Raw genomic sequence first — 26,542 nt, 5'->3', positions numbered from 1 at the left:
CTATGCTTTCTTTCAGACATAGTGCCACCTCACCCCCCAGCACAACCCGTTCTGCCAATATATTTTTCCCATTATTACTGTGTCCCATTGAGTATCCTCTTTCCACCAAGATTCCGTGATGCCTATTTTATCAAGATCCTCATTCAATAAAAAAGCACTCCAGTTCACCCATCTTCTTACTGATTTCTATATAAGCACTTTAAAGATTTTCTCTGTTTAGCTGTATGCCATTACCTGACATAATTGAATGGGACTCTATTTCATTTGTCTGTTTCTCATCTGATCTTACCCCATCTTCTTCCAGCCTCTCCTCTTTATTAGACCACAGAGAATCTCTATAAATAGACCATCCCTTAAGGGATATCCCTGTCTGAAGTGTGTGCTCTTCCACACCTCTTTTTAATTTTAAGTGCCAACAGCCTGGTTCCATTTTGGTTTAGGTGAAGCCCATCCTTCGTCTATAGGCTCCACATTTCCCACCAGTTAACCTAGTTCTTAATAACCAACAGCTGAGTGTTTTGTCCAATCTAATATTGAATGATTCTAGGGAAAGGGATTTTCACCATTTTCCTTGAAGGATTATTGCTACTGATAGAGGTTGGGCAATTTTTTCCTGATTTTTAGTTTTTTCTTGTCTTCATATCCTGCTAGCTCTTTGTTAAGCTCCTCCCTATGCTATCAATACATGTCAGATATTTGGAGAGAGAGTCTTCACTTACCCAAGCTTTTCCTTTCTGATCATATCTCATAATTTAAATGCTTCCGGTCCTTTAAGCATGAATGCTGTTGTCCTGTTACTTCTTCCTCTAGTTGTCTGTCTCTCTGGTAATGCAGTGCTCAGAATACAGTACAATAGCTGGTATGGTAAGATCAGCGTGCCTCACCTTCCCAATTCATGTTGGAAGAACTCTTTCTACATGGTAAAGTTTCATTAACTTTTTATTTGCTTCTGTAGCACACTGCAAGACGACAGCTCATTTGCTTTATTACATTCTTCCTCCAGTACATCATTTGAGATGCTCTTTGGGCAGAATATCTATGCAGCCCCACCGGATACTGCTATTCCAAGGCTCTTGGCCCAAGCTTCAATCATGTGCAGTAATCTAGGCACACAGTCATCTCAAAGAGCCCCTGTAACTATGGTAAGTAATTCACAATTAATTTTTGTTAGGATAAAATTGGCAAATGTTGTGACAATTAATTATTCGTACACTTAAACTGCTGTTTTCTTCTGTCTCATCCTAAATGAAGACCTGCACCAGTGCATTTTAGGATGTACATTTGCCAATATCGGGAGTTTTTACAGAAATACTGCAGAGGAATAGAAACAGGACTTCCGTAAATAGGAAGATTGACTATTATAGTCTAGGCGGTTCCTTAAACAGTTTTTTTTTTTTTGCCTCAAACTGGAAGATCCACAGACTTGGGATAGGCCTGCACAATCCATGTGTGAGATGCAAAGCCTGTGTGATCCAGGGCTGTTAGAATGCTGGGCATACAAATGGCTGGTGATACAGAATGTTCAGACCCAAGATTCTACAGGAGTCATGGGCTGCTCTTTAATGCTTTTAATTAAAACTCCATCATTGGGATGTTAAAAGAAGTGGAGCTAGGTCACATAGTGCTGTACAGGAAATCAAATTAAAGAATTCATTACAACTGGGTAAATGGTTTGCTCTGTGTGTGTGTGTGTGTGTGTGTGTGTGTGAGAGAGAGAGAGAGAGCGTGACACCGACCTCCCTCATGCAAACGTTAAATAATAGAAAGTAAACAAAAAGCCCAGCTACACAGTATTTAGTTTTTAAAGGGGCTCAGTCGCCCTGATGTTAATTTGAATGTTTGCATTTCATGGTTCCGGTTGCCGTTGAATACAAGTAATTGTACCAGCATATTCATATCCTGTATTCAGTGTAGGGAAATTTGATCATCTACTTGCTCATATTGGTCTTCTAGTGAAAGTCATTAGTGGTACTTAAGGAACTTAATATCCCAGTGCTCAAGACAGTGAGCTTTAAATAGTTATGTTTTTCTGCAAGACCAAACTGTGGTTGGTCTTCATCTATCATTCCACCTGGTGTTGGAATCTGTCTTGAATTTTGTACTTTTCCATTGGGGTGGAAGGATGGAACAAAGGATTCCCACCCTGGGGAAATTCTCATTGTTCTCATTCTCATTCCTTAAATAGAGTCTGGAGGTGGCCTTACTTTAAAATTTGCTTTAAATATTCAATTAGTTTGTGGCTGAAGCTTCTAAAATCCCATCTCTAAAAAGTCAGATTTCAGTGTGCAATCTGAGTATTCAGTTTTAGCCTTGAATGCTTGGCGCTTCAGGCAAATTTTTTTTAAAATAGAAGACCACCCTGATCTAAAATCAGCATCCCCGTAAGGCAACCAGTTGCAGGGTCTTCTCCTGTGCCAATGCCCTGCCCTGAGCCCCTCATAAATCCTGATCCTTTTGTTCTGGGCCCCTAACCTGCCCTAACTTCTGCACCCCGTCCCCCACTCCAGTCCTGTACTATGAGCCCTTCATATATTCCAACCCTGACTCCTGCACACCCTCAACCTCCCCTACTCCATCCCATAAGATTTTGCAGTATTTCTAATTGACTCATAGATTTGTTTAGCATCTTAAAGCTGAGCTATGTATGGGTAATATGCGTTTTGGTGTGTTCATTAGCTTGAGTTGTTAGAAAGGATCATAATACAGGTACTCCAAAAGTAGTGTTTATTTTTCTTTTATTTGATTTCATATTAAACATTGCTCCCTGTTGATTATCCCTTATTTTAATATATTTTCTTCAACACCTAGGGACTCTTACTATATATTTATATCTAGGCTTTCATCCGTAGTGGTGGTACAAATCTAAGTACTACCTCCCTATTGATGTTGCACATAAGAAATTTTAACCCACCCAAAAGAAAAAGGAACGTGTCCAAGGATGGAAAAATCTTAAAAGGGAACAGTGCTCCCCTGCGCTGCCTGCAGTCAGGAGATTCCCAGCACGTGTGCAGGGCTGGAGGCAGGTAGGAGGGGGAGAGCAGCAGGGGGATGCTAGGGGAGAGGGGCAGGGCCAGGTTGGCTGGAGCAGAAGTGGGGGATGGGGCCAGGTGAGCTGGAGAGCCAGGGCCTACTGTGCATGCATGTGGGGGGGGGGGGTTGTGTACAGGCTTCCTAATGCTGCAGATAGGTGGGTTAAGAATTTCAAAAATATTCAGGGCTATTTAAGAGGACCGGGCAGGTGAATCCATTCTGAGAGAAGGACTAGGTTCCTGCTCTCTTGATTCATAGAATCATAGGGCTGGAAGGGACCTCAGGAGGTCATCTAGTCCAGCCCCAGGCTTCACGCAGGATCAACCCCCACTAAGTCATCCCAGCCAGGACCTTGTCAAGCTGGGACTTAAAAATTCAAAGAGTTCAGAAAATACTAAAGGACCCATTACAATTATTAACAGCCAGAATGGACAAATAGGAGTATTTAATTTTACTGTGTAATACAGGCCATGCAATTTTACCCAGTAATTCCTATAGCAACCCCATTGGCTTTGGTTGACTTTAAGATTCCTTTCCAGGAAAAAAAAAATCCACTCAAGTTTTCATGTGATGGACACCACCACATGCTATTTAACAATGTTTTAAATCAATGCTGAAACAGGGCTAGCTATGAGGCTATTTATCCTCTGGGGAGACTTGCAGAAGACTTGACTGTGAGAGCATGGCTGAGGCCCTGCTCTTTTCTCTGCTAACAGAGTACCTTCTGTTAAGCCCCATAACTAAGCATCTCCCTTGCCCAAGGCATCTCTCTCCACCATCGATATTACATGAATGGTACCATGGCCAATATTTTACTTTATTAGTCACACTTGGTACTGAGTGATGATCCCTCTGGACTGAGACTACAGGAGTGATTTTAAATGGGAAGACTGACTGCTCCATAGCAATGAGCAGCTAGAGGAGGTTGAGAGTGACTAGATTCTTTGGCTGCCAGAAGGAAATGACTCCTTCTCTCGTCTCTGGTACGGGGAGGGGTGACGCATAAAACTTTCCAGAAAGTCATATGGAAGCTGTGGACCAGGCAGGCAATGCTCAAAGCAATGTTGTTTGATTACTTAAAGGAGTTTGACCAGAATATTTACATATTTTATTAAATCTTTACAATCAGCAATTATAATCCAGTACAGAATTATATACAAGGATTATATACATTATAGCCCAGACTTTTACATCACAGTACACAGTTGCCCTTAGAAATATTGTACACATTTATCACCAGACAATAAAACCCAACAGTAGTGTTACAGCACCTGTTAGATATTTCATAAGTTACATCATAAGAAAATATACAGATGTAAATCAGGCTGGTAAAAAATTCTATAAAATCTGAACATACAATATTTCATTCACAATGTTTTTTTATGTTCTGACTGAAGCCTTTGCATAAGATGTCCTGTTAACATTTACTATGCTCTCGACACTGTTTCACTGACTAAAGCCAAGCCTTCAGCTAAAACCTTGTGGGAGGAGGCACAATGTTCACCTCATTTTAAAACTTTATTATGAAAAGTAAAAGTAAATAGAGGATACTCCTCTAACATCAAAGGAGGTATTAAATTGGCTACTTTGAATTACATGAGGGAATAAGATGTATTGGTTCTAAATAAGAATCCTAACCTCTTCCCTGTTCTTGTTAACCAAATACCACTCACAGCAGGGAAGTAGGTATATTGACTTAGAGAATATTGCTCTTGCATCGCTAAGCACAACGAAAGTTTAACAATTTACAAAGTACATCCTGTTTCCCTCTCCAAAATTATCTTCTGTTCAATCACATTTTTTTTGCTTTTTAAAATGGTATTAACATGTTACAGAAAAATTTCGAGTGATCTGAAAATTAAAGTGAATGTTTATTTCTACCTGTGTTAGGAAAGAAAGTGGAGGGAAAAAAAACTGAATAAAACTGTCCCCTAATTTATCATTTTCTTTCCCAAAAGGTCAACTTTACCTGATTCACTTCTGTAACCCATGAATATAAATCTGGCACAATCACTTAAAAAGGGAAAAGGTAAACTATTTAAAACAATGGGGCGTGTGTGGGGAGGGCATTTATCTGAGGTAGACTGACACTCAACATATGCTGCTTCAAAAGTAATAAAGGAATTCTCTTACCAATCCCTGACTTGAAAGCGGGGGCATGGGGGATATGTCTGTGCGTGTGTCAGAACTGTCATGCAGGTGTTTGCACTTAATGTAAGGTTACTCAGTCAGATGACTTTGTGGTGACAGAAAGAATTAGATTAATAATGTTTCTAAATGTTAGAGCTGAAAACTCTAGCGGCCACATTAAGATTTAATTTGACAAACACTGTGCTCCTGTAATGACCAGAGAACCTCTTTACATGCAACCCTTAAAACCACCTAAATGGAACTACATTCTCCAGTCTCTCAATGGACGTAAACGCAAAGAACCTGTGCTGCTTTTATTGGTGTAGCTGACATCCAGCAGAGTAAGAATAAAACACAATTTATGGCACTAGGTCTGACATTTGGAAAAATGCAACTGCTTTCTAGAGTTGGAATTTCTGAACAACGCCACCTTGTGGTGTGATTGCCTTTTGCCCAGAAAACGTTTATCCCAATGGGTTTGGTGGCCATAATGGGCATGCCTCAATCTGGGCATCCCAGTTACAAAGGGCACTTTGAAAAATAATCCCACCTTTTTAAAATCAATCCCTCAGTCTAAAATGACAAAATGTTTAGCTTCAGTGCTGTACCAACGTATTAAGCCCAAATCTCCATAGTTTGTTCAAAGAAATTAAAACTACATTTTAAAAGGACACTTATTACCTAGATCCCTACTGCTTCACTATCTCAAATTAACTACACCTCTCTTCAGTTAAATTGCTGCTCAATTTCTGTGTAGTATTATGCTTAACTAACATGCTGTGAAAGGTGCATGTGCATTTTTATACTCTCAAGAGCAAGTATCACTATCAGATTACAGGTATACAACATTTGTGTGGGACTTGTAATTGTACATGAATATACATAAGTGCAATACAGTATGGCTGTACTGACTGATATTTGCATGTTCGGCACAAATCTCACCAGTAAAATGAAAGGTGCATTTCAAACAGGAATACATCTGTCATTAAAAAGACTACATATAAATATAAAAAAACTTTCCGTTTTCATCTGGTGCATGATATAGGCAGTGTTAAATCAAGTTTCTCTTTTAAAAGGAAAATAAGATTCATGAAATACTGAACTTAATGCAAGTTAACTAAAACTGAAGCCTTAAACTAGATTTTTGGCAGTTTTAAGTTTGGATGCAGTTAAGCTGATTGCTCCTTGTTTGTTTAAACAGATTTCTAGTTTAGTTAAAGGATACTTCCAAAAACATGATAAAGTAGGAACCATATTTACCTGAATAAAAACCCAAACCCCTAAAGAATCATGTCAAAGAATAAGTGATTTCACACCATTACATTTTGAATTATGGACCCAAGAGTTAAACGTGTACCTCATTACAGATACTGGCCTTCTTGCCTTTTACATAGGTAAGAGAGGTGATATAAGGCTGACAGATATAGATCTTGTAGAGAAAACAACGTTCTTATCTACTGCGTATCCATTTTCAAAGAATAATAATGCTAAGTTCTGTGTCTTAGGGGTTGTTTTAAGCAGTGTTTTTTTTTTTTGGTCTTAAAAAAAAAAAAAAAAGACAGCCAGCTCTCCACCCCACTCCCCGAGCCACTACAGCAGCTGTGGCTGCCAAGGTGCCGGTACTCCATACCAGCAAGTACCCCACAAAAAAAACCCACTGGCTTTAAGCACAGAAAAGCTAAAAATTATATTAAAATGCATTTTGCCCAATTTACCTTAATTTTAGTAACAATCTTTATAATCACTGTGAACTTTGATGTAGTAGTCCTCATTAGTAAAGCTTTCTTACTTTTGCTAGAGAAAGTTCCTGACACAGCACATTACCTTTGGTTTATATAGCCTCACTAGCTGAAATAAGAACAGAAGAGGAAAAATCCAAGTAATCTTGGTCACTCTTCAAAACAACAGCTGGAAGGAGTGATGAGCAACACTGCTATGTCTTACCTTATTCAGAAATAACATCAGGACAAACTGTACTCTCTCTAGCAGTGTCAAAGAGAGTACAGCTGGACATGTCTTACATTTTCATCTATTTCTCTCTGTAAAGGCCCTTATCAGTGAAACTGCACCTTTAACTAAAATAGCCTCTGACTGTCATCTTCAAGTGCCTTAACCAGTCAACAAGTGGTACATTAATCCCATTACATTCAGCTTCTACCTTTCCAGAGGCTGAGGCAATCTGTTCTCTGGAAGTCTGGAATGCAGAAATCTGATTAATTCCCTGAATGAAACCTCCTGTGTTACAGCACCATGCAACAGAGCCATACAAACAGTTCAATTGCACATTCCCATTCCAAAACAGGAAAAATTAAAACTATATAAATTATAACACGTGCTGGGTTTCTATTATATTATCCAGATGAAACCTGGTTGCTCATCACAATACTGAACAATTTCTAATTCGTAGATATGAGGGCCTTAACTTTTACCCAACAAATTCACCATTTTACTTATCCACAAATAAGTTAGTAGAAGTCATAGTTCATCCTTTTCCATCATTTCAAATGCTTCTATATCTTCATTCCAATCTGCTAATATGGATTCCATAGGCTGGACTTTATTGTCCCAATTAACATTGGAGCTGGAATCTGTCTCAGTCTGAGATTGGTCCTGAGGTTCGTTATCTAATTCTGTACCTGCTGTCTCCTGAACATTAGCCTCAGGGATTTCTGTGATACAGGACTCCTGGTCTGAAATGGAAATACTGTTACTGTCTGCATCAATGGGAGGTGATGAATCAAGGTGAGTAACATCAAAACTTTCTTCTTCTTCAGGCTCTTGCCTGACCAAGCTGAGATCCTGGTTTCTTGAAGTCTCTTCCAACGTCTGCTTATGTGAATCATTTTCAGATGACTTCTGGTCCATATTTTCCATTTCCAAATCTTTATTTAGGAGGGGAAAAAAAAACTTTTCTAAGTACTTTGAAGATGCAACTGAAACACACTTGAAAAAAAACATTTATTTTCAATTGTCTGGAATAAGATCAAGGGAGACAGTGTGAAGGCACAGATTTTTATTGTGGCCTTATTGCCTCTAGATGCTATGTATAAAGCCTTTTGTAAACAGCAATCTTTAATTATGAAGTTAATTTATCATTTGTGCATAAAGTTAGTCATTTCAGGGAAACAGCATCTGTAATGGTTCTTGCATCACTGCTACCCACCTCTTAAACAGGAATGTCTCTCTTGCCCACCATGGCCCTTGATTTATGAGACTGGAGTTTAGTACAGCCACAAGGTCTTCACTTGAAAAATGTGCAAAGCTTTGATTTATTCTTTCAAACTGAAATTTAGACTTACCACTACATAAAACTGTACCCTGCCTTGTGTTACTGTTAGAAAGTTCTATATGTAAATGCTCAAATCTAAAGAAAAGTGACCATGCTAAACAAAGGAAATGGTTTTCAAGAATTCTAGGTAATGCAACTGTATATAACTTGACTAGTAATATAAAAAATACTTACTGCTATCAATAATGTAGTTTGGAATCATTTTACCTTTAAATATTGTTGCTGAAATTCCATGGGTAGCACAAGGAGGGGAGAAAGCATATATGCATTAAAAATCCAGAACACGTAATATCATCTTGTGTTTGGTGGAAGTGAAAGACTGGTTTATTTATACTGCAGTTGCCCCAGAAAGGATTTAATAGAGAACTACTTTGAGCAGCTCACCCATTGGTATAAATAGCTGTGGACATTAGGATTCCATGTGAGGAATCTGGATGTACTGTAACTTGGTGTTTATGAATATGATGGGGGGAAAAAGAATGAAAATAATAATAATTCTCTAGTAAATGAACATGAGCCCAGTAACCCGCGGCTGATAATGATAGTCTCACTGAGAACCACTTCTGCCTTATACTTTACAGATATGAAAAAAATCACTTAGAATGGAGAAGAATCTACACAATAAGACCCTGAAGCATACACACAGCCTATTTCTGGCTTGATATTAAAGCAGAGTATGAAATACCTATTCCGAGAAAAAGCATTTAAGAGGCCACAACATTAAAAATCAAACACCTACTAGTCCAAGGGCTCAATTCATGCACTGAGAATTATGCTAATGAGGTGCTGCATATGCGGCACAGCACCTCATTGCAATTCACTGAGCAGGCTCATTTATATGTCCCCTTCAAGGGGCGGGGGGGGGGGGGTGGGCTTGGGTAGAAGAGCCCAGAACGTCTTCCTTAGCTTTCAAACATGTTAAACCACAATTATAAAGTTAACTTTTTCTGTTGGGCCTTTGTGTAAAATATTTCAAGTTAAATGAATATATATTGAGAAATTCTAAGAGACTATTGAAGAGTAACACTAGTTACAGTTTAAATCAACCAAACTAGAATTATGGAGGTCAGATAGCAGACTTTTCACCTCATTCCCAACTTCTTTTTTTCAGGTAGCAAGGAAGAATCATTGCTTTATATTTCATGTCATGCAAAATGGTAAGTAGTAATCTTTATAAGAGACACTTGGCTTTGCCCTTACCTCTGTCTTTCGCTTTATCAGAGAGAAGCACTTCCACAGCCTCATATTCCCGGATAGCATCAAGTATAATATTTCCTTCTTTGTTGAACAGAAAGAGCATGGGGATTTTGATATCATCTGTATCCTTTCCATCACCAGCCATTTGGAATAGAGGAGCAGTGTCACTGCTGCTTCCCTCATTGTCATCTAGGCAATAGAAAGTCAGAGTAAGTAAGCTTTTCCCATTATGTGTATCGTTCAGCTTGATGCACTCATTTCACAGGACACAGGTAACCAGAAAAGCTGGTATAGGGATGTCAAAGAATATGCCGTTTAATTAGAATTCCCACCAATTTCTAACCTTATTTCCTGGCAGAGACAACAAACAAGAGGTTTGAGTGGATAGAAGCAGCAAGTTAGTTGAAAGGCAGAATGAATTTCAATTCCATTTGCCTACATGAGATGGTGATGAGAAGTGGATGTGAGGGAATATTCGTTGGCATTTCCCATACTTTTAGCTTTGAAATATCAATTTGCCTTTAAAAATTCAATGGCTGGGGGATCCCAGACTGTCTGTGAAAAGTCAAGAATACTGCTGGACTTAGGAACAGATGTATCACTGACCATAAAAGGTCTCAATGCACCTCTCCTCAGAACTGCCACTCCTCAGTTACATTTTCAATACTGAAATGATAATTAACATCTAATAAGGAATGTGAATGGTATATTTCCTCTCTAGAGATACTAACTCGGCTAGGTAAGCACAGACAAGGGACTGAAGGAGGATAGGAATAACAATCTTCTCTTTCCCTTTACAATATTCAGCTTCAAACTGACCTGCAACTTTTGATTTGTCAGAACAAACCCCTTTACTTAATTTTTCCACTAGTAGGTTTTTGTCTGGCTCCATGTGAGAGTGCAAACAGGATATTAAATATATACACCTCATTTGTACCAATAACAGGATTTCTACACCTGGTTGTAGTGATTGCTCACAAGAACAAAACAGATGCCTCCCAGACATGAAAACATGCTTTTATATATATATATAATCTAAATGATCTTGGGGAAAAAACAGGTTCTCTGTGCAAAAAAGGATAGTTTTATTTACCAATAACAATGCCCCCTATTGCTCCAGCTTTTTGGATGTTTCTGGCCTTTTCAGCAAACATGCACTGGCCTCTTTGCATCAAAGCAATTTTCTCCTTCACGGCTTCAGGATTAGTAATCTCCGAGCATCCATTGTAAGGTTTGCTGGTTGCAACAAATCCTCTTGTCTGTTTGAGAGATGTAATGAATTAAAATGCTCAAGTCAATTTTAAAATGTTTCCAGTCATCCCAAAAAGACTGCTGTCGTTTCCCAGCATACGAAAGGACTGTTGTTGTCGAGCCTTTACTATAACAGAAACTCAAAAAGTGGTCTACTCAACAAGATTTAAACTAAACAGTTGGGACTGATTTGGCTTTCACATACTACAAACATGAAAGGTTACATACATTGGCCCAGAATCTAACAACCACCTTGAAGTGTATTCCACAAAATAATTAGAGTTAAGTTTATGGTACTACAAACCATGTGAGAGCCAATTTCCTCAGAACTTTGTTTTATAGCTGAAGTATAAAACTTCATCTGGAATCATGCCCCTTGAAGTTAGTGGGAGTTCTGGCTTTCAAGGGGATGTGTAATTTCTCCTCATTTTTTAATCAGAAAGACTATTTCTTTGGATCTCTGATAGGTTAAGGAAAGCTGATCCTCATTAAACTTTTAAAATATTGAGTAGTAGCCATGCTGAATCCCAGCAATTTGACAAACTCTCTTCCCTTACCTTGGCCCCTCCCCTAAGAATTATATGTGATATACAGAATTCAGAAAACAACTGGATCACCTGTGTGTGGAGTCTACATCATGATTGGGAGCCTAAGGAAACAGAAGTCTGAACTCTACAGTATCCAACTCAGAAGCAGCAATTTTAGATAGGTATTGAAAAGCGTTAGTTGAGCTTGTAGGTTTATAACTGTGTTTGAGTACTGAAATAAATGCAGTACTACAAAAGTAAGACTTATTCATATGTGCATTAGTCTTTCATTAAAGTCAAGACCAGATCAGGTGACAATCAGAACATATTATACATACCCCTAAGTTGTTTTTGGATAGGTCCATTCCAAATTGTGCTGGTCCAGCTGTCAATACTACCCTGCCAAAGAATGGGTGGGAAACAATCTGAACAGCACGTGGTGGTAGCTGCTGCTCTTTTTGTTGCTGACTGGATAGCTCAATCATTTCCTGCATGAATCGCAAACCATCTTCAGCATCAAGTGAACTTGCTGCCTAAGTAGTGAATACATTAGGATAAATAGCTTCTTGAATATTTTACAGAACCAAAATTTTACTACTTCTGGTGAATTCCTTAAAGATCTTGCTGAAGCCAACCTCCTAGGAAAGAGACAGCTTCTTCCAGAATCTGTCTCTGGAGTGCCTCAAATGGACTAGGCTGAGGCCAAGTGCCCACGAAAAGGGAAAGTTGAATTCAGAGATGCAACCCCAGCTATAAAGCAAGAAGTCCTGTAGCACCTTAAAAGGTTTTATTTGTAATGGCAGCGAAGAAAACTTTCCACAGGTGAAATATATAAAAACTCATTCACTGATGTCTGCTTGAGTGTGCAGCCAGCCTGAAACAATTGTTTAATTTTGATTTCAGTATGGTTAACTTTGAATCTACACTGATAACACTGAACAACTATAACTCTGATCTCACATTCTTCATGTGCCAAAATCTACCACTTTCCCTCCAAAAAAGCTTCTACTACGCACCTGAGTTTTTAATGCAAAACATTAGTACACTGATTAAGAACAGTAAACAAATGCAAGGATTACTAATTATTATAGTTCAAAAGAAATTCACAATTCGAGGCAAAAACTTAAATCTGTTTAAACATATTATATGCAACAGCAAAGTGAAAGAGAAAAAGGAACTTGCTGAAAGCTTCCTTTTCAAAACTAAGCAACCCGAACTATAGGGCTATGTCTACGCTTACAAAAAACTTTGAAATGGCCATGCTAATGACCAAATCGAATACTACTAATGAGGTGCTGACATGAATATTCAGCACCTTATTAGCATGCTGCTGGCTGCAGCACTTCAAAAGTGCCATGGTTTGCTCACCTGTGGCTCGTCTACACAGGGGTCCTTTGCAAAAGGACCCAGCCAACATCGAAATCCCCTTATTCCTGTCAGCTGCGAGGATTTCATTTCAGCACCTCTTCGATTTTGGACATTAGCATGGCCATTTTGAAGTTTTTGGTAAGTGCAGACATGGCCTAGGAGTAGAATAAAACTAAGGGATGAAGTCTGCCCCTATTGCACTTATTGGAATTTTCTACTGATTTCAGTGATCCAGGATTTCACCCAAGGATTCTATAAAACATATGGGTCTTACTTGAATTGCATGCTGCACTAACTGCACTCTTCCATCTTTGAGATGAATCAGACTGACTCCCATCTTCTTCAGTATCTCCAAATGCTCAGGGTTACTGGCCATGAAATCTCTGGCTCTCAGGGGCGGCTTAGGTCCATTCCCAAAATTTTCTTCTCTGCCACAGACAGTAAAGTCCAAAGTTTCAAACTGGATCTTCAGTGAAGTTATGTAACAGTTTTACACATGAGATATATACACAGCTAGAGCTACAATACACACCAAGCCATCAGAACCCACTTAAATATATAAAAATTACACTGGAGTGTCTCAAGCTGAAAATTAAAGTTCTAGCAAACAAAGTTGTTGGTAAAATATTACCCTAAAATTACAAATGTTTTAAAAGGCTATGAACTGCTCCAACAATTTACAGTGCAAGGATGTTCACAGATGTGTGTACAATGTTTATTGATATATCAGCAGCCTGGCTATAGTGTGAGCCAGAACACTTCAATATCATTTCTAAATGGTCAGCACTTTGGTAATAAATGAAAATATTTTTGAAGTAAAACAGAAAAGCCAGTTTTCCCTAACAGACTGAGCATCAGAAGCTTATGATGCAACCATTACTTGGTCCACTTTTCACTGGCATAATCTCAAAGGCAGATTTTTTTCAAATTTTACAGAACCTACAGTACATTCAAGATTATCTATGGCAGCAATAGTAGCAAAGTCCAACGTGATCTGTCAGGTGATGCTAGAAACAAAACAATCTTCTTTTAGTGATTTCAGATCCCCTTTGGCTCAGTTTCCAAGTTTTTTTTTTCCCTATTTCCCAGGGCTGAAAGTCCTAATTTAAAACCTGTGACATGCTGAGTTCTTTCCCCTTTTCATAACAGCTAGAAGTTAGCTGAACACAGGTAGACAATACAGCTGGGGCCAAAAGGAATACCATCTTGTGAACAAAGTAGTCATATCTGATGTTAATATATGCAAAGTAGATGGGGAGGCTTGTTATTCTGAAAAATTAAATGTCAGCCAATTTTCTGAACATTCCTAGTGATGGACGATATAAAACATGCATCTTACACTCTGGCAATGCCCCTAGGACAGCTCTTATCCACCACATTCTTCAAAGGTTCACGAATACTCTGAGCATACATAGGATCATTTGGGAAAAGAATCTGGGTGTTTGGACATGTCCACTCAAAATTACTGTCATCCAATTCCATGTATTCTGTTGTCTGTAACATACAATGTGATTATCTGTTAAGAAATCCAATTACTTTAAATTTCTTATAAAAAGTACCATCCCCCAGTAGACTGCATCATTAGAAGTTATTTGCACAGATACAACAATTGAAGGCAGAAGGATATTTACAACTGCAATTACTAGTAAAGAGCAGTAGGATTTTGACTTGCTGGCTTTTTTCTAGCTTGTTGGAAGGCATATAACATTTTAAGTGTTAATGTTTTAAGCCTTTAACATTCCAAATGTCCCCCCAGTGGTCATTTTTATTGTATTTTTACTTTCTGAATAGCTCTGAGATCTGTCTTCCTACCATTCCTAACCAGTAAAGAATTAAACAAATTATGCTGGCCCTGATTTATTTTGCTGCAATTAGGCAAAGACGAACAGCAACAAAGGCACCAGAGTTGTATAGCTAGGTTATCTTTGTATCTACAGTGTCCAGAAAAGAAAAAAAAAAAAAGTTACAGAAATTGAAGTATTAGGGCTTCTACTGCTAAGTGCCATTTTTAAGCCAGATCATACCATATCAAGCTACTGGCATCCCACATCACAACAACTTTTGCTCTAAGTGTAAAGTTAATAGTGCATTTATTTTGGCTAGGCAGCTCCAGATCACTAGGATTATCTGTTTTATGTCAAGAGATATGCCTCAGATTATTCCATAAGATTATCACAGTTTGGTTAAATGTTGATTTCTTAGCTGCCTAAAATCATGAGATTAAAAAGAAACCATGAAACTAAACATTAATAAATAAACCAGCATAAGGTTCGATCTTCTGGGATGCCGTTTTGCGCATGAGGTCAACATTGACCTGGAACTCCTGGCGAGCTGTGAAGATTAAGGAAAGTCGATAGGAGGAGTGCTCCTGTCAACCTTCTGCCATGAAGACAGCCAAGGAAGTTGATGACTGCAAAGTCGATTTTTGATATGCAACTGGCCTACCAAAAAATTGCATAGCAGCCATCAACCTTCCAGGTAAGTGTAGTCATAGCCTGAGCCTCAACTTCTGGCATTTGTTATAGCTCAACAAATTTCAACACTTTACACCAGCTGAGAATCCTAGATCCAGAAAGGTAACTTGGGATCCTTCCCATGTATTAAACTCTAGATCAAGCAGGCTGGCTCTTCTCTACATTTATTTTACCCTTCGTATAAAAAGTGACTAGACAAACAATCTACACTATGGTAAATAGAGAAAATAAATCCAAGTTGTACAAAAAAACAACACATTTTGTAAGAACGCAAACTGAAGATCTGAGTTTTGAGACCTTTCTACCTCATTCTGACCCTGGAGCCAGGTTTTATGGTTGAGTTATAAATACTGAAAAAATAGGCTTGATCATGGAAAGAAAAAAAAAAAGGTGTTGCTTGAGGTGTCACTAATTATTGTCATGATAAAACAGTTTATTTTTAAAAATCTGTCAAAAATCATATTACTTAAATTTACCAATTACTCTTATTTTTCCAACTAAACATGCATTAAAGTGCTATTAAAATAAATTCAATTTTAAAAAGGTCACTTACTGTATTTTTCTTAGATACTGTTTGGTTTGTAGTAGAGAGCCAAAGAGGTAACAGATGAGCCTCTGTAGTGAAGATATAATCTTCTATATCAAAAATTATGTCTTCCTTATCAGCAAAGAGCAAGTAAAGGTATTTAAACATCTCAGCCAGGAAGAAAGAATCCATCCTATGTGGCAAGAGAGAGGTTGCTTTAGAACGCTGATATTTCTCAAAATGGCAGTAAAACAAATGCTCAGGTTACCACTTTCCATATAGGTAATGATACTTAGCACTGCAGGTTTGTCATGGGGGGCAGAAGGAGAGGAGAGAATCAAACAGGGGCATATTCCTGTTTGCTCAGGACTACCCCCTGCTGCAGATCCAGCCCTGTATGGCTGGGCTCAGCTCCCCACTCCGGGCACTGTGACCTGGCACACGTGGTTGCAGCACTGCTCAAGTTTAATTTGGCTGCCCTGACGAGGAGAAAGGATGGAAATAGGGTGTTGAGACCATATTTGACTGCGCAGAACAGATGCACTGGGTTGTCTTAGGCCTGGGCTGAACACAGGCTGGAAAGTGCAGAGGGAGGTACTGTTCAGGCCTGTACGCTCCCTGCAGCTGCTTTCGTCATAGGAAGCTCCAGCATCCAGGCTGCATTCTTCCCCTTCCTAATGATACCTCCCCAGGAAAGGGGGCTCAGGAAAGTGCCAGGGTCCTCTGCTCCCAACCCAGAGTGGAAGGGCTCAGGTAGGGGACTCAGCTAAAAGCCAGCCTATTCTAAAATTTACCAAGACTGCTCTGTATTTTTTAACTAGAGAAGACTGTGATAAATCTGCAGCTTTAAATGATAAGCAGGGCTAATGTGGTCAGAAGTTGAGAGCTGCAACTACTACAGAATTCCAATATGCGGAAACTATTTCCAGAGGGAAACAATTCCATAAGTTCAATGGAAAAGTGGGGTTCCAGTAATATACTGCTTGAGAATTCCCACATCCATTTTTTTCAGATGAAATATATACTTCAAATTTAATCTTTGTATCCATTATAGTTTAATAAAACTTATATAAAGAAAATGTCAGAATAGGTTGTGTAATCTTATTATGTAAGTCTATAAACTCTGAAAGTGTTTACAGCCGATTATTGTACTACCCTTCCACTACAACTTTATTTATCAGATCAAACAAGCATAATATCAAGGTTAGTTTATTTAAATAAACAAAATACACCACCAAAAATCCAGTTAATCTGAAAACACATAACATGAAGTGCATCAGATTCCTTGTACATTTTATAATGAACTTAAAAAAAAAAAAAAATCACTCCATGCTTACCTGTCCTCATGGCTTCCAGTACGAACATCCTTCATTGCAGCAAATCCACAAGGGACTCTGGCGTATTTGTTTAAATTTTCAATGAGTGTTTTTCCTACTTCTAGATAGTAAGGGTCCCCAGTAGCCTATTTTTTAGAAAAGTTGCATAATATTTAGATGTTATGTAAAATGAATAGCTGTTTTTTAGAATTATTTATGTATTAGTTTCTGGTATGTTGCCTTTTAACACTTCAGAGAAATCTGTGCGCGATAGGACGTGCACAACCCACACGAGGCTGGAAGGGTTTATTACCACATTGTGGGTGGAGGAAGTCCACCCCCAGCCATTTTGGGCATGCTTGAAGTTCTGAGCCAGAATAAAAGGAAGCAACTCAGCTCAGTATGGGTTGGACGACAGAGAAGAGAGCTTCAGTTGAGAAACAGCCACAGACCTTGTTGGCAGAAGCAGGAGACCCTGATGACCAACATAAGCCTGTGCAACTGACAGAGCATCAAGGAGTGAACAGTGCTAAGGAACCTGAGGACACTGAGGCTTCAGGGACTGCCACACCACCAAAGCATTGTAGTAAGTTGTGCACAAGTGGTTATCTCCCACCTCTGTGAGCTCAGCATGTTTCGGTGGGATCCCCACTCAGTTAATGGCAGATGTATCTGGTACTCCCCATAAGGTCATGCAGTCCAGTAGTGAAGGATTGCTACAAAGACTCCGGCCATCAGGGTAGGGTGCCTTAGACACAGGGGCAAACACCTTTGCCCTTGGGTGTTGGGCCATGGGGTTTATGAGGTCTGAGATCACCTGCTGATTTATCTGCGGTATCCCCACATACTCTTGACACACACCCCCCCCCGTAGGGGACAGAGCACACATACACCACCACACATTGTTTTCAAAAAGACAAAAGCCATATGCAGAAAGTTCTTTTCAAATATAGCGCATTACCATTTACACTGCATGAACAACTATGCTATCCTAGAACAACCAAAGTAAGATGAGAGAGTTATGATCAGATTTTTAAAGGTAATTAGAAATAAGACTTAAGCCTTGCTGTGCTGAGTGCAGCAATGCCTAAATAGAATCATAGAACACTAGGACCGGAAGGGGCCTCGAGAGGCCATCGAGTCCAGTCCCCTGCCCCAATGGCAGGACCGACCACTATCTACACCATCCCTGATAGACATCTATCTAATCTGTTCTTAAATATCTCCAGCGAGGGAGATTCCACAACCTCCCTTGGCAACTTATTCCAGTACTTGATCACCCTGACAGTTAGGAACTTTTTCCTAATGTCCAACCTAAACTTCCCTTGCTGCAGTTTAAGTCCATTGCCTCTTGTTCTCTCCTCAGAGGCCAAGAACAACAAGTTTTCTCCCTCCTCCTTATGACACCCTTTAAGATATCTGAAAACCGCTATCATGTCCCCCCTCAATCTTCTTTTTTCCAAGCTAAACAAGCCCAATTCGTTCACCCTTTCTTCATAAGTCATGTTCTCCAGACCTTTTATCATTCTAGTTGCTCTTCTCTGGACCTTCTCTAATTTCTCCACATCTTTCTTGAATTGGGGTGCCCAGAACTGGACACAATATTCCAGCTGAGGTCTAACCAGCGCAGAGTAGAGCGGTAGAATGATTTCTCGTGTCTTGTTCACAACACACCTGCTAATGCATCCCAGAATCATGTTTGCTTTTTTTGCAACAGCATCACACTGTTGACTCATATTTAACTTGTGATCTACTAGAACCCCTAGGTCCCTTTCTGCTGTCGTCCTTCCTAGACAGTCTTTTCCCATTCTGTATGTGTGAAACAGATTATTCCTTCCTAAGTGCAGCACCTTACATTTATCTTTATTAAACTTCATCCTGTTTACTTCAGACCATTTCTCTAATTTATCTAGATCATTCTGAATTATGACCCTATCCTCCAAGGTAGTTGCAACCCCTCCCAGCTTGGTATCATCTGCAAACTTAATAAGCGTACTTTCTATGCCAATATCCAAATCATTAATGAAGATATTGAACAGAACTGGTCCCAAAACAGACCCCTGCGGAACCCCACTTGTTATGCTTTTCCAGCTGGATTGAGCACCATTAACAACTACTCTCTGGGTGCGATTAGCCAGCCAGTTATGCACCCACCTTATTGCAGCGCGATTTAAGTTGGACTTGCCTAGTTTGTCGATAAGAATATTATGCGAGACCGTATCAAATGCTTTACTAAAGTCTAGGTATACCACATCCACTGCTTCTCCCTTATCTACGAGTCAAAAAAAGCTATCAGGTTGGTTTAACATGATTTGTTTTTTTACAAAACCATGCTGGCTATTCCCTATCACTTTACTACCTTCCAAGTGCTTGCAGATGACTTCCTTAACTACCTGCTCCATTATCTTTCCTGGCACAGAAGTTAAGCTTACTGGCCTGTAATTTCCTGGGTTGTTCTTATTCCCCTTTTTGTAGATGGGCACTATATTTGCCCTCTTCCAGTCTTCTGGAATCTCTCCTGTCTCCCATGACTTTCCAAAAATGAGAGCTAACGGCTCAGCTACCTCTTCTATCAGTTCCTTGAGGATTCTAGGGTGCATTTCATCAGGCCCTGGTGACTAGCAGACATCTAATTTTTCCAAATGGTTTTTAACTTGTTCTTTTTTTATTTCAAAAACTTTAAATACCTTTAAAATTTAAATACATTTATAAATTTCAAATAACTTTAAAATACCTTTAAAATTCTCCACCTCAGGCACCCAACTCAGACTGGCCTCTTCATATCATTGAAAATCATTGCCTTATAAAACAAAAAACTTGAAAGACAATTTCTAATACAAGCTGAGCCTCTCTAATCCAGAACACTCTCATGCGGCAACATCTGTAATCTGGCATGATTTTACTTAGCCAGATGATCTCTTATCATGGGTGCGGCCAAGTTTTCCATCGTCCCATGAAGTTTGTTTATAGCCATCAATCCTGGCTCTCAGTGTTCCGTGCTGTTATTTACCCCTAAATGTCTTCTAAGGGCCCAGTAAAGATTGGAAGTGTTGGTAATGCTCCTAGAAAATATTGACTTCCCACGGTCCTGCACATTCTCTTGTCTGACACTGATCAGGTCTCTAGACTGCTGGATTACAGAGGTTCAACCTGTAACAAGAAGTGCCTACATCTGGCTTGCATGCTATAGTATTTAACTGTCACCAGTGAATAAGATGGAATCCAGTTCTAGTCTTTCAGCTTTAGCATCTGGCACCAATAAAATCCAAACCTGAGCACCCAGCCAAAGACATGAAGAAAGTGATCTTACTTTATACAAGAAATAGGTGCTTTCTGCAAATTCTGGTCTTAAAGGATGCTGAGCCCAATGCACCCTGAAGTCTGTTGTGAAAGCCTGAGGAACAAAGAATAACAATGAAGGCATAAAATATGCAGTTTGGAAATCTAAACTAATAATTCACCAACAGAAGAAGGGTGCAAGTCATGATCAATAAAATTCATTGGCTTCTGATTTATTTCCAATTCTAATTATAAAAAGCCCCTATGCAAAATTGATTGTACACAGGCAAACAGGCTTTTATGTGCACAGTTAACATGCTTTCAGACTCAACACAATATCCATAAGATTTTCAGAAACTCTAGGCCAGCGTTTCCCAAACTGTGTTCCACATGATGTGAATAGGTGTTCTGTGAAAAGATGTTGATGGAAACAATATAAAATTGGGTGTATAAAAAAATACTCAGGTATTTGAATAGTATTTAGATTATTGGTATATTAATAGTTGTAATACATTCATAACAGTATGGTTATTATGTGCCTCATGCTGAAAGAGTCAATTTGGATTGTTTCAGCATGAATCGTGTTCAGAGAAATCATGTGATTCTGCACCTGATGTTAAGGATCCAACTCTCCATCATCATTCCTAATATTAAGCGGATCTGCGATCAAAAGATCCAAAAACACTCTTCCCATTTAAAAAAACTGTCAAATGTTATTTTTATTTTCCCAACAGTTTTCTGTAAAAACAACAAATGTATAAAAACACAACATTTCAAAACATTGTTCCACACCTAATTTGCTTTGCACTTTTACATAAAAATATTTTTAAGCTTTGAGGAAGTACAGTCCTTTTTTGAACAATACTGTCCTTTCTATTCTTTGTACAGAAGAATGACACTAAACATAACCTGCTGAAAGAAGGGTAGTTAATGTTTTGTTTTGGGTTTGTGCTTAATTTTTAATATTTATATTTAATTATAGGGTTGCTAATCCTTCTATCAAAATTTGTTCATTCAGATGATTTTCTCGTTATTGTTTGTTCTTTGTAAAATAAGAGACATCTAAACTCTTTAAATCAACTTTTGAGCATTAAGTGCATCAATTTTGCGGCATGAAGCATCCCGACTCGGCCACCACTGTAACAAAATCTGTGTGTTCTGTCAGTATGCTCCAAGCCCAAAAGTGTTCTGTGGCCAAATTAGTTTAGGAAACACTGCTCTACGCAAATATGGCCCTGAACATGTTACTTCTCCAATGGATTCAGACTTCACTTGGCCAATGAAAAGTCTATGCGATTCAATAGCAAAAAGCCATTACATCACCAAGAAGATAGTTTCATGTCAACATTGCATAAGCTTTGCATACTAGTTTGAACTGATTCAAGGTGAATTTAAAAAAACAATTTATTCATTATCACTTCAGTTATGTATCAGTTGTTTCCCACGACTCGTATTTATAACATCTCAGGGAAAATGTATCATATCCAGAATGACACTTATGTTGTGCATGAGAGTTTGCAGGCTTCAGAAAAATGAAGAAACCTGCCTTTTTTTTAAAAAAAAAAAAAAAAAAAATGATCTCTTATGTCTAGTACATTTTTCCAAATCAGGGTCTGGAATTGATTGAACTGAGATTAGTCAGTTTACAGAACCTTTTAACTCACCTCAGGAAGAAAGTTATGCTTTTTTATCACCTGATATAACATCTCATGAGTTTCAATAGCAGGTCTAATATCGCCTTTCAATACCTGTAAATCAAGAACAACATTAAATACCTAAGTCAGGCATGTATCTAGACAAGACCACACAGTATCCACAATAACACAGTAAAAATCAAGATCCTCTGTTTAAGAGTATATAATCTGCTTACTTTGTTTTTCTATTTATTATGAGATAGGAAATATGTGACTGACTGCACCCCTAAGAGACCACTATTTTACAGTGAGCATAACTAACTTAAGGGACAGAGGACAGGATCATACTGAGAATGGACTCCTGGTTTAAAAGGGCAGGTTTGTGACAGATCTTACAAAATGCATTTGTGGCCCAGGACTTGAATGGACCTATTCAATTGCTTTTGAAAGCTTTAAGGGCAGATTCTCAAACAGCTATTTAAAGCTCCTTTGGGCACCCAGAATGGCTGATAGGATTTTAAAGACCTAACTAGCTGTAGAATGGACTTCTCATGCATCATAATTCCAGCCTAATCCATCTGGTTGTAAATAAATCCTAGAACAAGAAGTTATTCTTTTTATTCATCCATACAAAATGTGTTCCTATAAAGATTTATTCTAAATAGAGGGAAGAAATACAAACAGGAAGTGTACTCCAAGTTCCAGTGATTTGGCAAAGACCACTTGGAGAGGGTTGTGAAAAAGATGCGAATGGAGTTGTTCTGGATCCACGCTACCGTTAGTTGAAGGTCTTTGAATATGGAACTATATGCAGTATGTTATGGAGGAAAGACGGGCAATGGAACTAATGACAAATGCCTACAGCATATAAATAAGATAGGACAAAGAAGGAAGCCAATGTCAAAGGCAAGATGGAAATATCAATAGGAACCTTTAAGTCGCATGAGTAGTATTTTAGATGGCTAGAAATGGAATTTGAGCATTTAATGGCCATGCAAATTTTGGGCATCACTTTGAATTTGGGTAAAAAAAAAGAGCAATAAGCTGTAAGCTTGTCAACAAAGAACTATATCCCAAGAAGAAAGAGGATCTCACAGTGGAAAGTTAATGGAAGCAGGAAAGTATTAACAGCAACCACAGGCTGGGGCCCTGGCCCAGCAGCAGGCAGGGTAGCAGCCCATTGGTGGGGAGAAGAGAAGAACCTTCCCTGATCCAGCAAATTCTCTTGTTTGGGACTGGTCAGGTCCTGACCACGCCAGAGCAGGGTGGTGCAACCTTTCCTACTATGTACTATTTTTTAAAATTAATAAAACTTACATAATCTTAAAAAAAATGACAGTGTATATATACCCTTTTCGATGTTGTAAAATGCTGTATTGAGTTGTAAACAAACATCTTTTAGTAATCAGGTTTGCACCACAGTTTAAGAAATACAAGGTGCATCAGTGAAAAACTAGATTTAAGTCAATTATTTTTATCTTGGTGATTTAACTCAATCCAAGCTGAGTAGATAAGTCCATTTAATGTCATCTGAGCCTGTAGGTTTTAAAAACCTTACCTGCAAGCCTGGGAAGAACGCAAGCAAAGAGTCCATCCAGGTTCGAGCATTTAACATTGGTTTGTGAATATGAACGTCGAGAAGAAGAGGTGGTTGACTAATGTACCTCATTATGGCATCATAGTGCTAACAAAGAGAAAAATCATGAGCCCATGTCCCTTTCAGAAAAGAGACATCAAAACTCAGTAGTTTATTATATTTCATTTCAGTAAGGTAATGATCCCAGGGAACAGCATCCTTGTACTCAATATATAAATATACAGTTCCTAAATTACACAAATCAGAATCCAAAAGCCTAAATAATTATTGCCTAACTATATATACATACATACATGGTTACAAATATATTCAGCAACCATTACCATGAATATGCAAATTATTTCTCTCTGCTTGGCTACTATACCTCACTACAAACGGCAATAAAGATGGGTGCAGTTTCTGACTTTGGCTGAAGCAGAACACTCCAAAATGAATTTATAAGTCAAAAAAAAAAAAAAACTGGACGCAGCTTAGTGCTGTAAAGAGTTCAAAAATACTTTGGTTAGCTCCCAATCTCTCTCTTCCCCAGGATTGCTGTCCTGTGTGTGTTTGCACTGCAGTCCTTATAGTTTTAAATATAAAATACTCAGCCTTCAGTTGAAGAGCTATATCACTGACTCAACAAATCAGAAGGCCAATTAAATTATTATAAACAGCAGCTATTTGTAGTAAGAATATAAATTATTTTTACTGTTGACAGGTTCTTAAGTGCATGGGTCTAATTTCTATATTGGCCGCAAGAACTAAGAAAATTAATTTCATTTGCATATATCCATTTTGTATTATTTTAGTGAAAACAGTTAATGATTTTCAGATAATTTAGTAGTTTCTGCATCTAAAAGACCAATGAAGAGGGTCACATAGATTTTTGCTGATTATAATCATAAAAGCACTGAGCTGGCTTAGTGTTGCAGTACTCCCCTCCTGGCTCTGCCCTGCTACATGAGACCCAGAGTAAGAATCTGAAAGTCAAATTGCTGCTCTGAGAGCCAACAGAAGCTTTCAACCTCCTTTGTGATAAGAGAGGCATTACAACATTAGGCCTCATCTACACTACAACAATCTTTCAGAAGAAGTTCTTCAGGAAGATCTCTTTGGAAAAAAACTTCTTTCAAAAAGCACATCCACACACAAAAGTGGATCAAAATAGTGATCTGCTCTTTCGATAGAGGGCATCCTCACAGCCCCCACTCTTTCAAAAGAACAGGTCAGGAATCAAAAAATCCAGTGCCATGAGGACTGCTCTTTCGAAAAAAGGACCCATGGGGCATCTACATGCTTTTTTTTCTTCAGAAGCTTTTGAAAGGAGGCACTCTTCCTGATCTGGAAGCGGAAGATGGCTTCCAGAAGAAGAGCCGTGTTCTTTCGATTTTGGATTGAAAGAGCATATTTTCGTTGTGGACACGCTGTGTGTTCTTTCGAAAAAGGGCCTGATTTTCCAAAAGAACTTGCTAGTGTAGACTCAGCCATAGAGTTTTCTATAAAGCAGTGTGGAAGTAGCACTGTTAAGCTCCAAAGTATGTCTCACTGAAGCTTCCCTTTGTTAGAAAATTATGGCTGTACTCGTGTGGAAAGCAAACAAGATGATCCTTCAGTCACACAGCTACATAGCAGAACTCCACCTTTGTCAAACAGGGGAGAGGATCATACGTGCGTATGATAGTTAACTCAAGTTTGGTATGACACATAAATAGAGTTAGCACAACAGACACTACAAGGGTGTGTCTACACTAGGAACTAACTTCAAAGTTAACTTCGGAGTTAGGCAATACTTCAAAGTAGCCAGCAGAGAGTCTACACACATTTTCCCTTACTTCAAAATTAACATAAGGAGCCCAACTTCGAAGTCCTCACTCCATTCCCGGGAACAGAGTAGTGCCCTACTTCGAAGTTTAACTTCAAAATAGGGTGTGTGTAGACGCTCAATTTTGAAGTTGCTTACCCTGAAGTACAACTTAAGCAGCTTTGAAGTTAGTTTTATAATATAGACACAGCCCAAGAGTTTGAGAAACCCAGCAAAGTCCACGAAGTACAGAGCAGGAATCTAACAGCTAACAGCCAACACTAAAAATTATTCTTAAATAGGGAAAATACCTGAATAAAAAGGTAAATGAACTTACTGTGTTAAATCTTTCCAGGAAACTGTCATCTCCAAGCAAGACATAGGCTTTTAATAAATATTCATAATACGAGTCTATTCCTGCTCCAACTCCACTATCTAGAAATAGCACAAAATACAGAAATACTGTAAGGTTTAATTTAAACAGTTATAGGGATAAAAAAATTCAACTAATTTTCAATTTGATTTTAAAGGTTAAATGAAAGAAAAGGTTGCCAGACCAGAGAGTGCCAGACTAGAGAGGTTCAATATGTTGGACAGTTGAACATATGAGTATGCGCAGGCATCCTGTTAAGTCAAGTATTTAATTTCCTTGTCGGAAAATATTTTTATTGGCTTTAATACACCCTCTTAGTTGTATTTTACTGTGTGCTATGAAGTAGATTCTTTGAAAATTTAGTGCATAGAAATCGCTCAGCATCTAGGAAGTTAGGGTATGCTTTCCTTGAAACAAACTTCTCAGGCAAGATACTCAGAGAAAAAATTAGCCGCATTATACCTTGTTTCTTCAGATATGAAAGACCACAAATCCTTCTTAATGGTATTTAAAATAACTAAACTCCCAAGAGCTGCATGTTATCATGGGTCTTATAGTTAAAACCACATACCTTTGCGGACCCAGTCTCCAGTATGTATATTAATGGTGACTCCCACTAAATTACTGTTGCGTTGTCTTTTTTCCCAAAGAACATCAAGCGCCTTCCGTGCATATTCCTGCAATAACCAGATATTATAATTTAAGTGTAATTAAAGGACACTGAAGGAGGGGAAAAAAGAGGTACTGGTATACAAGCTTCTGGGGTTT

The 26,542-nt window shown here is 38.5% G+C and overlaps 1 protein-coding gene across 1 annotated transcript in view; it reads right to left on the bottom strand.

Annotated features, from left to right (window-relative positions):
- Positions 1 to 4,121: 4,121 nt before the first annotated feature.
- The window catches only part of EDEM3 (ER degradation enhancing alpha-mannosidase like protein 3), a 40,790-nt gene continuing 18,369 nt past the window's right edge, over positions 4,122 to 26,542 (bottom strand). Inside the window, exons 8-20 of the mRNA XM_075002446.1 lie at positions 26,346 to 26,451; positions 25,739 to 25,836; positions 23,580 to 23,705; positions 22,052 to 22,135; positions 20,419 to 20,502; positions 17,130 to 17,254; positions 15,820 to 15,985; positions 14,132 to 14,286; positions 13,067 to 13,220; positions 11,763 to 11,957; positions 10,740 to 10,905; positions 9,650 to 9,835; positions 4,122 to 8,042 (exon numbers count right to left, since the gene is read on the bottom strand). Of these exons, the coding sequence (XP_074858547.1) occupies positions 7,636 to 8,042; positions 9,650 to 9,835; positions 10,740 to 10,905; positions 11,763 to 11,957; positions 13,067 to 13,220; positions 14,132 to 14,286; positions 15,820 to 15,985; positions 17,130 to 17,254; positions 20,419 to 20,502; positions 22,052 to 22,135; positions 23,580 to 23,705; positions 25,739 to 25,836; positions 26,346 to 26,451 (2,052 nt within the window). The 3' untranslated portion in view covers positions 4,122 to 7,635. The remainder of the gene's footprint in view (positions 8,043 to 9,649; positions 9,836 to 10,739; positions 10,906 to 11,762; positions 11,958 to 13,066; positions 13,221 to 14,131; positions 14,287 to 15,819; positions 15,986 to 17,129; positions 17,255 to 20,418; positions 20,503 to 22,051; positions 22,136 to 23,579; positions 23,706 to 25,738; positions 25,837 to 26,345; positions 26,452 to 26,542) is intronic.

The sequence above is a fragment of the Carettochelys insculpta genome, chromosome 9 (assembly GCF_033958435.1).
Source record: "Carettochelys insculpta isolate YL-2023 chromosome 9, ASM3395843v1, whole genome shotgun sequence".
NCBI lineage: Eukaryota > Metazoa > Chordata > Testudines > Carettochelyidae > Carettochelys > Carettochelys insculpta.
Note: the sequence above shows the minus strand (reverse complement) of the source record. Positions and strands in the feature narration are given on the sequence as shown.